Below are 13,697 nucleotides of genomic sequence, written 5' to 3' on the forward strand. Positions count from 1 at the left end.
TTTGCGAGAGAACGCAAAAAAAATTTCCTCCCACCCCGAATTTTTTCCCCACCACCATGTCCCTTTAGGGGCTCCGTACCAAGGCAATATTTCTCAATTTCATTTTAATTTAATTTGATGTACTAAAATAACTAAAACTGAAATAAAAAATGTACACACTATAGGCATATTAAAAAATAATAATAATAAAAATGTCAAAAACACAACAAAATGACTAAACACCCCAGGGTTATTATAGTTAACTAAACCCATAAAAAGCATCACTTAAAATAAAATGCATTTATTTATTTCAGCTAGCTGACAAGGCAACCTTTCTCATTTTCATTTTCATTTAACTTGATGTACTAAAATCACAAAAAAAAAAAAAAAAATGATATATATAAAATAGCAAAAATTACTAAAAACCTAGGTTATACTAAAACCATAAAGAGTATTACTTGAATCAAAAATAAAAATATTTAAAAAACTGAACTTATTTCAGCTATTTTAGACAAGAGACAACATTCATTTTAATTTAACTTGATATACTAAAATTACTAAACCTGCTCTACACACTTCACACTAACCCTTCATTTCTGTTATTTTATTCATGCATTTAGTCATTCGTTGTTGTTTTTTTGTACTGATATTTTTTCAATGTCAATGTTTATTAAAACTGCAATTTACAACAATCAATCAATGCATAAGTCCCAGCTTTCAAGAATATAGAGATGGGAATAGAATAAGTGTCTAATAATGTCACAAATAGGAAAAAAATGTGAAAATGTGTAAATAATTATTACTATAAATGGCCGGGCCAGAATGGAATCATTCAGAATTAAAAAATAAATAAATACGAATAAATAAGCATATAAAATCACTCCATATGTTTTATGCAAAAGTCACTGGTGTCGAATGTCTCTTTAAAACACTCAGAGGGGTTTCATCTATTACTCTGTCAATAATCTATGACATCAGCTCATCCCTTGTGATCAAACACTCGTTATCAGTTACACTCCACAGAACAATTAACCAGCCACAATCACTGCCGACGAGTAAAACCACATTAGGACAAACAGTGATTACTAATCATTTATCCTGCATGTTTTACTTCAGGTGAAGTCCAGACATAAAGCTGTCTGACAAAAACAGCATTACTGTCTTAAATCATGATGGATGCATGTTATTAAACATATCAAAACATTTAATAGAGCAACCAGAGGAGGAGTTCATTATTGTGACATTCATATATTTTGCCAATTTTCTCTACTCAGAGCCAAAATTTCACTTAAATAAAATAAAGTAAATAAAACACTGCAGTTTTGCACATAAGACCGTACAGGGTTATTCCTCACAAGATCTATACTTCATGGTTTTGAGTCAAAAGTCCAATTATACAAATTATATACACCCTTATACAAATATACAGTATATACACATTTTTCGGTAGCAGTGGTTTTGTACAGTATGTTCACTTCCACAAATTAAGAAATTTTATGAATCTTATCCTCGAAAATAGCTATTTTATCAAATTAATTACAATTTCTGAACCAAAAACAATGACTTTTAAACTTTGTTTCATGAATTTTCTGTTTAGTAATCAGTTTACTGTTTATATTTTACAGAAAAGCCCTCAAAAAAAAAAAAATCATAGATTTTAAATACAGCTAGCTATATGTTGTTAAAAATGTCTTTGTTTTGTGCAGAAATTAATAAATAAATAAATAAATAAATGAATAAAAATACACACTAGAATTTACAATATATTTTCAACAACACATCTGTATTTCAAATCTATCATTGTCTATTTAAGGACTTTCTGTAAAAATACACAATAGAATTTAAAGTGTGACAACTAGCCCCTGTTTATCCTACACCGCACAAATAAATAAATAAATGGTATTTCGAAGTTTACTGGAGTAAGTTTCAGAAAGAAAATACTATTTTAGTTTTTCTACTTCGAAATTTCACGTTGAATTCAGTGTATAATTGCTGTTTTTTACGAAATTTACTAGCAATTTTTGAGTGACAAAGTTTTCCTTACACACTTTTCTTGTACTTGAGCAGCTTTTTAACACTTACTTTGTAAACTGGTAAGTATAATAACGCAGTACTATAATATTTAGAAAAAATATTTGAACCCAGAATTTAAAGACTAATCAAATATATGTGATCTATACGTGTGGAAAACTACGAAAATTATGAATACGGAAAAATATCAAATATACAATGATGATGATGATGATGGGCAAAGCGCCCTTCAACATACAAACTTTTCTATTCTTCATAAAATGTCACTTTATATGAACGTCTGTCTTCGTATAACCTTTTTTAACTACGTTCTACTTAAATTCAAACAGTATTTGACAGATCAAGAGCTGCATGATCATCCGCACCTGCCGCGTAACGGAGAAACTGCGCATCTCCACATTGAGCACTGACGCAAAACCCTCCGAAACCTTCAACAGGATCAAAGGCTGAACACAAGTGTTGATGGAGACGCTTACCTGCCGCCAGACACACTGGCAACAGCACTCTGAAGATCAGACCACACACCACCTCAGAAGCCATGGCTCTCAGATGAGAAGGACAAACTGCAGCATCCAGCAGCCAGATGTCCTGGACCCGGGACGGGACGGCATCCTTCGAGCGCCTTTACACCGGATCCTCCATGCGTCCTGCACGAAAACTTCCAGTTAAGGACTCCCTCTTCGTCTAAAAAAAGTGCTCTGTGTGCGTCTCGAGTGGGTGAAAGTGTTTGATCTAACTCATGATGATATGGAGATGTGGTGTTCGCTTGCGCAAAGTCCTCGTTTTCTCCTTGCGCCAGAGCGCGCGCGGGATGCGTCCGAAGAACCGCGTGAATCCTGGAAAAATCTCTTCGTATCCTGTGGCACCAGAGCGAATCAAACTGATTCAAGTTCTTTAAGGCTAAATAAACTGTCCCTTGATCACCTAAAGTCACTCATGTCGAAGGCGTCCTCACTTCCATCTCCACACACAGCTGCTCTGAAAGCCACAGGCATTCCGGTCAATGACAAACGCCCGTTCGTGAGTGATGGAGCGCGGGTCCAATCAGCGGCCGAGGGGGGCGGGGCCTGCGAACCCTGAGGGACGCTCCATTTGACTGCTGTTTTACTAGGAACTCATCATCATTACAAAGTGCTTCTAGAAAAGATTTGATCACAGTCATGCACTTTTATTTTTTTTTAGCTGACTAAGTCAGCTCTTCCGTACGCTACAGTTCAAAAGTTTGGGGTCAGTACATTTTTATTCTTTCTTTTTTTGAAATAAATTAAAACGTGTAGCCTATTCAGCAAGGATGTGTTAAATTGTTAAGAAGTGATTTTTAGAAACGATTTATATTTTGAATAAATGCTGTTCTTTTTCACTTTTTATTCATCAAAGAATCCTAAAACAAAGTATAGCAGTTTCCCCCAAAAAATATTTGGCAGCACAACTGTTTCCAGCACTGATAATTCTAATAATAAATCAGCATATTAGAATGATTTCTGAAGATCATGTGACACTTTATACTGGAGTAATGGCTGATGGAAATTCAGCTTTGCATCACAGAAATAAATTATATTTTAAAGGATATTAAAATAGAAACCATTATTTTATATTGTAATAACATTTTGTAAGATTATTGTTTTTTTCTGTATTTTTGATCAAATAAATGCAGCCTTGATGAGTAGAAGACACTTCTTTAAAAAACATTACAAGTCTTACTGATCCCAAACTTTTGACCGGTAGTTGAATGTCAAATACATACATACATTTGTGCTACTTACCTTAAAAACATAGTAAAATCAAAAAGTTCTAAAGAATTTGCCATTTAAATCTGTGAAAAAGCAGAAAACTGAAGGATTTTGAAGAAATAAAAACAAATTATGACAAAATGAAGAAGAAACATTTCAGGATGCGATCTATTTCTAAATGTCAATGAGTCTCACTGATTATGTGAAATTATCACATGAAATTAATCCTTAATGATATCCAGGCATTATGAAGACATTAAAACACCCAAACATGTTACGCAGAAAACAATCAGTGAAAAAAATAAAACATAAGAGGGGACTAAATAACAACTGTCTCCTTTTTGTTAAAATGTTACAAGTGTTTAAACCATCATAAATTAATTATATCAATCATAATCACATCAGACAGGGAGTTAGTTGCTTTAAAATAGTGAAAGTGAAAGTGACGTGACATGTGGCCAAGTACGGTGACCCATACTCGGAATTAGTGCTCTGCTTTTAGCCCATCCTAAGTGCACACACACAGCAGTGAACACACACACACCGTGAACACACACCCGGAGCAGTGGGCAGCCATTTGCGCCCGGGGAGCAGTTGGGGGTTCGGTGCCCTGCTCAAGGGTCGTGGTATTGAAGGTGGGAGAGAGCGCTGTACATTCACTCCCCCCCCCTACAATCCCTGCCGGTACGAGACTCGAACCCGCAACCTTTGGGTTACGAGTACGACTCTCTAACCATTAGGCCACGACTTCCTCAAATAGCCATCCTTTCTGTTGGTTGCTTCCTCCTTAAAACTACAGTAGCTTTGTTTTTTAACACTGTACTAACCATCCTTGTTGTTTTATAACCAAAGATCTAGTAAAGAAGCTTTCGTTTGCATCTAGTTTGCTTCCCTGATGTCTAATTCCACCAGAGATATTGAACAACTATTGCAGCTGTGCCAAACAGCCCTGCTGTTCCCTTCAGGTTAGCAGTGGATATGTGATCTAATGCTGCAGGTGAGGCAGCATCAATAATGCATCTGACATGGTGTTTGTTCATTAATGGTGTTGATGATAGGAGATCTGAGAGCAGCTCTCATGCTCTTTAAAAACCGCACATCAACTCTCGGCCTCAGGATGGCATCAAAATTTGAACACAAAAGCACTTACACTGGATTAAACTTCCAGGATGTTTAATTCCTTGGCTGTCATAAGTAGCTAATAATAGAATAATGTCTATAATCCATATACTTAGTTGTCTGCATACACATTTATTAGCCCTCACATATACACACAGATGCAGACAATTAGAGATGGAACATTAAGCATAAATATTTCAAACAGAAGTACCTTCAGTTTGAATCACACAAGACGATGAAGCAACCATCAATGAGCTGCTTTTACAACTGCTAACATGTTTTCTGTGGAAAATCCTCACTGGCAGTGTTTAGGAAATTGATCCTGTCTGGCTACAGTCACTTTTTAAATCACTTTTTATACTAAATCCAATTTAGGAAAAAGTCACTAGCAAACATTACATAAGTCATAAAAATATCAAACGTTCTTTAATAGGCTAACACTTTAGTTTAGGGACCAATTCCCACTGTTAACTAGTTGCTTATTAGCAAGCATATTACTAAGACTTATAAAGCACATATTAATGCCTTATTCTGCATGACCTCATTCTAGATCCCTTAATCCAACCTCATACTTACTTAACAACTACCTTACTAACTATTACTAAGCCGCAAATTAGGAGTAAATTGAGGCAAAAGTTGTAGTTAATAGTTAGTTAATAGTAATTATTGGACCTTAAAATAAAGTGTGACTTTTAATGGTTTTGATCAATAACAACTTTTAGCTGTTCTTGTGTTGCAATAATGAGATTTCTTTTCATGTTTCATTACAGGTTCTTCAGATCAGTGTTTTCCATCCTTGTTGTTTTATAACCAAAGATCTAGTAAAGAAGCTTTCGTTTGCATCTAGTTTGCTTCCCTGATGTCTAATTCCACCAGAGATATTGAACAACTATTGCAGCTGTGCCAAACAGCCCTGCTGTTCCCTTCAGGTTAGCAGTGGATATGTGATCTAATGCTGCAGGTGAGGCAGCATCAATAATGCATCTGACATGGTGTTTGTTCATTAATGGTGTTGATGATAGGAGATCTGAGAGCAGCTCTCATGCTCTTTAAAAACCGCACATCAACTCTCGGCCTCAGGATGGCATCAAAATTTGAACACAAAAGCACTTACACTGGATTAAACTTCCAGGATGTTTAATTCCTTGGCTGTCATAAGTAGCTAATAATAGAATAATGTCTATAATCCATATACTTAGTTGTCTGCATACACATTTATTAGCCCTCACATATACACACAGATGCAGACAATTAGAGATGGAACATTAAGCATAAATATTTCAAACAGAAGTACCTTCAGTTTGAATCACACAAGACGATGAAGCAACCATCAATGAGCTGCTTTTACAACTGCTAACATGTTTTCTGTGGAAAATCCTCACTGGCAGTGTTTAGGAAATTGATCCTGTCTGGCTCTAGTCACTTTTTAAATCACTTTTTATACTAAATCCAATTTAGGAAAAAGTCACTAGCAAACATTACATAAGTCATAAAAATATCAAACGTTCTTTAATAGGCTAACACTTTAGTTTAGGGACCAATTCCCACTGTTAACTAGTTGCTTATTAGCAAGCATATTACTAAGACTTATAAAGCACATATTAATGCCTTATTCTGCATGACCTCATTCTAGATCCCTTAATCCAACCTCATACTTACTTAACAACTACCTTACTAACTATTTAAAAGTATTAATTTCTTTTTTTTTTTAAACACTTAGTGTAGTGTACATGAATCAAAGCATCATTAATCTTCCAAAAATGTTAATCTATATTATGTAATAATATACTAAACACTAAATAGACATTTTGATCTCCAGAGAATTTCACAACATTCATGTCTCTCCTTCTTCAAAGTCTTAAGTAAAGCAAAAGAACAACAATCACGCCTAAGTGGCTCGCAGCTAATCAATACTGAGCGAAAGGAAGCGACTGATCAATATCCATAGTTTTTACGATTCTTCTTTGAGGGTGTAGACTCCATGATTACAGGAAACATTCACCTTCTATCCATAATTCATCAGAGAGAGTGAGTTAAACCAAAAGAACCGTCTTTTCTGATGCTCGTCCAGCCCAGATCATGAGTGGAGATCATCTCCAATATCCACCGACATTTCAATTATGCATAAACATAAACGTGATGGATTATGTGGATCTCGTTTAATGCCCAGCAATCGTTTGTTTGATTGTCCATCAGAAAACCAAACTGCATCCTGAGTGATGTTTTGATCGTAAAGCGACGCCAGGGGATGTTGCGCTCTTTTGCTTAGCATCGACCGTAAACTAATTTTCTAGAGTCACAGGAATATGTAATAAAACTGCAGTATTTGTGACTGGCACAGATCCACATGCACGGCATCTGACTTAAAACATCCATTAAGAGCCATTTATAGAAGCTTAACAAGTTTGCCTGAATCACAGCTGATGTAGATGAATCTGAAATGAATTTACAGTTAGGCTTCTAGATATCAGTGTAAAACAAGTAATGATTGTAGTGTTTGCTAAGGCAATGTCTCATAGACACTTAGGAAGAGTTCTTTTGATTTGGGCCTTTAAACACCCTAGCAACCACCTTGAAAAAAAACATAGTGACCACAAAGTAACATCAGAACAGTGTTATTATAGTTAACTAAAACTAAAAACATACATGTTGTTACATGAAAAAATAAACATTAACTAAAATAAAATAGGCAAGTAAACATTCTAGCAACACCTGAACTAAATTTCACTGGTTGTAGAGATACTAAGATGAGTACTTGAAAAGTAGTGATGTGTCGAAAATCACTCCAAGACTCCTCACATGATCTTGTACGTTTGACGACAGAGGACCTAAATGGGTAACCAGGCAAGATAAGATGTGCTATATTTCCGAAAAATAAGGCTCAGGGGAAGCAAGTACAATGAAAATAACAAGGGTCCTAAAATTGATCCTTGGGGGACACCACACTGTAATTGAGCTTACCATACATGTACTTTCTTGTTGAAGTGAAAAATGATATAATTAAATTGTTTTAATTTTTTATCATTTAAAAATATTTTTATTTATAACTTACATAATTTATACTATTAACTTCTATAAACCTATCTGACATTATGGCACTGTACATTTACTGTTAAATTGAAAATGTATATAACTTAATTTTTACATATTTTAATTTGTAATATTTTAAAAATTGATTATAATTTATATAATGTATATTTATACTATTAACTTCTATAAACTTAATGTTGACATTATCTTACCATACATGTACTTTGTTAAATTTAAAATGTATATAATTTATTTTATTTTTATAAAATATTTTTATAAAATATTTTATCATTTATTTTGGATTTTTTTATTTTAATATAAATAATCTCAGAAATAAATAAGGTTATTGTGACTTGAGAAAATGTACAGTGGGTACGGAAAGTATTCAGACCCCCTTAAATTTTTCACTCTTTGTTATATTGCAGCCATTTGCTAAAATCATTCATCTTTCCCAAAAAGACTCATGGCTGTATTAGATCAAAAGGGTGCTTCTACTAAATACTGAGCATTTTTCAGTTTTTCTTTTTTAATAAATCTGCAAAGATGTCAACAATTCTGTGTTTTTCTGTCAATATGGGGTGCTGTGTGTACATTAATGAGGGAAAAAAATGAACTTAAATGATTTTAGCAAATGGCTGCAATATAACAAAGAGTGAAAAATTTAAGGGGGTCTGAATACTTTCCGTACCCACTGTACATACTATGCATGCTACACATGCTGCATACTGCAAAAAACAGTATGTTAGTATGGCATTGTGAACATACCCTTTAACATTCATCACAGGGGTCTGACTGATCTTAATGGAGGCTGTATTTTCTTCTGCTTCCTCTGAAAGTCCACAATCAGATCTTTAATCTTGTCAATTTACATTCTGGTCATCATAAAACTACACGAGACCGAGGAAAAGCTCTCATCTCTTTGATAGAGTCAGGAGATACACATGAATTGAACTGAGAGGATATGATGAAGTGCAGGTGGAAGCGAGAGAACAACGTCAAATTGAATCACATGGCAATCTGAGTCCATACAGTCTGCTGAGTGGACAAACACTGATCATTAAACAACTTCCCACACTTATGAGTACCGACCATAATTATATTACACAAAAGTTAGATCAAGAAACGACAGACGCAAACTTCCTGTTAAGAAACTCCAAACACGCATCATGATGAACCGCTCAGTGACTTACATTCTGCTTAATTAAGCCATTTAGCTAGTTAAAAAGATTGTAGACAAATGCAAACCTTTAAACTTTTAATCACTTTATAAAGATGGGTTTGGAAGCATTTGGTCAAAACATTTGGACCTATTATTGAATTATTTTGTGCTTAACTGAATAAATTATAATTACTACAGCATAACATGTTTTGATAGATTATTTGGCCCATTTATTGAGTATTTTAAAGAAGTTTTGCTGTATTTTTGTATTTTCAGACATGTGAATGCTGACATTATGTATACATACATACATGCACTGTCTTGAATTGAATCGAAAAATTGATCTTGAATTCAAAATTTATATAATTTATTTAATATTTTTTAAATGTTTTATTAATGATTTTTTTATAATTGTTAAACATTTTTCTATATAATTTATATAATTTAAATGTATACTATTAACTTATATAAGCCTAATTTTGACATTCCCTTATTGAGCATGTCCTGCTAAACTGAAAATGTATATAATTTAGTAATTTTGAATTTTTCTATTTGAAAAGTAATTTAAAATATTTTAACATAAATTTTTAGAATTCAAATCTTAACCAAAAATTACACATGTCAAATAAAATGACATGTGTCATTTTTTAATCATTTTAATTATTTTTCTTTATAGATTATATTTATATTATTAACATTTATAAACCCAATTTTGACATTATCTTACATACATGTACTGTCTTCTTAAATTGAAAATGCATATAATTTAATAATTTTGAATTTTTCTATTTGAAAAGTAATTTAAAATATTTTAACATAAATTTTTAGAATTCAAATCTTAACCAAAAATTACACATATGTCAAATAAAATGAACCCTAACCCTAAATATTAAGATACAACATATACTAAAATACTACTATACTAAGGTTACTAAATACTTGAAATACTAAAAATTATTACACAGCATTTTAATGCCACCTGCTGGTGAGGATGAATCACTACATCTTCAATTCTTCAAAATGTACAAGTTCTACTGCAAAACACAAACTACACCAAACAGAGGAACCAACAGTTATCCTCAGAATGTACTTTCTCTAAAATTCATGGATCTCTAAACACCTTTAAATGCCTTAAATGACAAATGTGCTCATTAGCCGCATTGCTGAGGGATTGTGAAACATTTTAAGACTGATGTGCAGCTTTCAGTTTCACTTTTAGTAATACTGTACTGTGAAATAAGAAAAATGTATTTACTGTAGTTTGGATCGGTTTTCTGTGTAACAGAAAACATATGTAATGGGTTAACAAATCCATGAATATAAAGGTTTTAATAGCTTTTTTAACTTGTTTTCAATTCACTGAAATAGTTTAGCAGTGACACATTTATAGAAGTACAAAAATGTGCTTGTTACTGTATGTGTAACAGATAATGTTGCTGACTTTCTCTCCAGTGCTGCAGAGGGTGCTCAAACTCTTTCTGGTGCATCTAACAGTCAGCATGGCGTCTGCTGTGTTTTGGGGTTCATTCCTGCTGAATCTGTTCTTGCACACAAGAGGATTTACTGAAGTTCAGCAACTATCAGATTCATGCTACAAACCCATGAAGGACCACAGACCATCATTCATAAAGTATGGGAATATTTCTCATTTGTACATGTTTTATTTGCAACCTTTACATGCTACTTACAAAACGTACTGTATTATGGCAATTTTTGGACAAGTATGATGTCACAATCTTGCATTTTAGTACATACTTGGGCAGGTACTTCATCTTCACATATTCCCCTTTTCTTTTTTTTTACATGTACCATTGTGTTTTTTGCATGTGGCATTATAGTAGTACCTTGGAGCCATATATATCTATTCTATATAAATATGGTAATTTCACTGCCAAAAAAAAAAAAAAGTAAGGTTACTAAATACTTGAAATACTAAAAATTATTACACAGCATTTTAATGCCACCTGCTGGTGAGGATGAATCACTACATCTTCAATTCTTCAAAATGTACAAGTTCTACTGCAAAACACAAACTACACCAAACAGAGGAACCAACAGTTATCCTCAGAATGTACTTTCTCTAAAATTCATGGATCTCTAAACACCTTTAAATGCCTTAAATGACAAATGTGCTCATTAGCCGCATTGCTGAGGGATTGTGAAACATTTTAAGACTGATGTGCAGCTTTCAGTTTCACTTTTAGTAATACTGTACTGTGAAATAAGAAAAATGTATTTACTGTAGTTTGGATCGGTTTTCTGTGTAACAGAAAACATATGTAATGGGTTAACAAATCCATGAATATAAAGGTTTTAATAGCTTTTTTAACTTGTTTTCAATTCACTGAAATAGTTTAGCAGTGACACATTTATAGAAGTACAAAAATGTGCTTGTTACTGTATGTGTAACAGATAATGTTGCTGACTTTCTCTCCAGTGCTGCAGAGGGTGCTCAAACTCTTTCTGGTGCATCTAACAGTCAGCATGGCGTCTGCTGTGTTTTGGGGTTCATTCCTGCTGAATCTGTTCTTGCACACAAGAGGATTTACTGAAGTTCAGCAACTATCAGATTCATGCTACAAACCCATGAAGGACCACAGACCATCATTCATAAAGTATGGGAATATTTCTCATTTGTACATGTTTTATTTGCAACCTTTACATGCTACTTACAAAACGTACTGTATTATGGCAATTTTTGGACAAGTATGATGTCACAATCTTGCATTTTAGTACATACTTGGGCAGGTACTTCATCTTCACATATTCCCCTTTTCTTTTTTTTTACATGTACCATTGTGTTTTTTGCATGTGGCATTATAGTAGTACCTTGGAGCCATATATATCTATTCTATATAAATATGGTAATTTCACTGCCAAAAAAAAAAAAAGTATGAATATTTAAACATTCTTATATGAGGATACATTTACTTGAGAATCAAAATTACCTGATTCTTAGTTTCTGACAAAAGTATCAAAATTAAGTTAATTTCTGCTTAAAAAAATAAAATAAAATCTGTCAGTGAGGTATGAAAAATAATCTTGTTTTCCCTTTGAATTAAATTTATCTTACCCCACTGGCAATTTTTTTTCCTTCTTGTTTTAAGCATAAACTCACTTAATTTTTCCACAGATTTTTCAGAGAAGAAGACGTAATATCTTAAGTCATTTTGCTTCTCAAGTATATATATATATATATATATACACACACACACACACACACACACAGTAGAGATCAAAATTAGAGAACAGCCTACAATATCCTAAATTTCAAGGTCAACGGTTAGTGCTATTTGAAGTTATCCTAACAAGAGTTAAGTAATTTTTTTAAGCATATTTCATCATTTAACTGAATTCTGAAGCACAGTATAAAAAACTTAAATGAGATATCTGAAAAAGAACTCTGATCAAAATTAGAGAACACTTACAGATACCTCTAATAGTTGTTAATTTGGCACCTGGTGTTAATTTCCTTAATTATATGACAAACCCTATTTAACTTCGCAGTATTCCTGCAATTTTCATTGAGATGACGGGCCGCTCTAAGGTGACTGAAAGCCTGCAACAGCAGATTGTCCAGATGAAGGCCAATAGCAGAGATAGCAAGAGAAGCTGGTCATTCCAAATCTGTGATTTCTTGAATCGTTACAATGAGACTAACTCATTCAAGTCCCCCAAAAAGGCTGGTCGTCCACGTAAGACAAATGCACGAGAGGACAGGATAATGCAGAGACTCTCAACTCTCAGCACTGCAGCTGGAATTGCTCAACAGTTCAGCTCTGAACAGGACCTGGATCTGTCTCGGCACGTTTAAGAGAAGTCGGACTGAAAGCGCACTCTGCAGAGATCAAACCTCTCATCAGCAGAAAGAATCAAAAGGCTGGACTCATCTTTGCTGAGGAGCATGTTGTGTGGAGAGAAGAGAACTGATCCAAAGTTCACTTTAGTGATGAGAGCAAGTTTCATTTATTTGGTTCTGATGGGAAACATTATGTTTGGCATCAAGCTGAGGAAAGACTGAAGCCCGAGTGCGTAAAGAAGTCTGTGAAAGGTGGAGGAGGAAGTGTGATGGTTTGGGCCGAGTGTGTAAAGAAGTCAGTGAAGTGTGGAGGAGGAAGTGTGATGGTTTGAGGGATGTTTGGGCCTCTTTTACAGCTACATGGCAGGAGAATACAAATATTCATCAGAACTTGCTTCAGCAACATGCAGTTCCTTCCCTGCAAGCATCTCCTGATCAGCCTGCAGTTTTCATGCAGGACAAAGCTCCCATCACACTGCAAAATGGGTAAAGCAATTCCTTGAAGAAAACATCCTTCAATGAAAACATTGAAATAATGAAATGGCCGGTGAAATGGTGAACGATGAAGATTACTTTATTTCTGAAAAAATCAAGTGTTCATAAATTGTTCTCTAATTTTGTTCCCTAATGTGTGTGTATATATATATATATATATATATATATATATATTAGGCATGGGACGATAGCCGGTTTCAAGGTATACCGCGGTTTGGAAAAGTCACGGTTTCAAAATTACTAAAAAATTTTGTTATACCGTTCCTGCGGTATGCACAGTTTTTTTTACGTGTCTTCAAAGACGGAAAGTGCAGGACTCCCTCAGTTGTGTGCAGCGAAGAGCGTAGCGAGTCAC

The 13,697-nt window shown here is 34.0% G+C and overlaps 1 protein-coding gene across 1 annotated transcript in view; it reads right to left on the reverse strand.

Moving 5' to 3' along the window:
* LOC107754605 (piezo-type mechanosensitive ion channel component 2-like) overlaps positions 1-2,613 on the reverse strand; it is a 94,129-nt gene extending 91,516 nt beyond the window's left edge. Inside the window, 1 exon segment of the mRNA XM_016571117.1 lies at positions 2,487-2,613. Coding sequence (XP_016426603.1) covers positions 2,487-2,550 — 64 coding nt within the window. The 5' untranslated portion in view covers positions 2,551-2,613.
* Positions 2,614-13,697: the final 11,084 nt, after the last annotated feature.

This window comes from Sinocyclocheilus rhinocerous, unplaced genomic scaffold (genome assembly GCF_001515625.1).
Source record: "Sinocyclocheilus rhinocerous isolate Xijiao unplaced genomic scaffold, SAMN03320098_v1.1 scaffold472, whole genome shotgun sequence".
Classification (NCBI taxonomy): Eukaryota; Metazoa; Chordata; class Actinopteri; order Cypriniformes; family Cyprinidae; genus Sinocyclocheilus; species Sinocyclocheilus rhinocerous.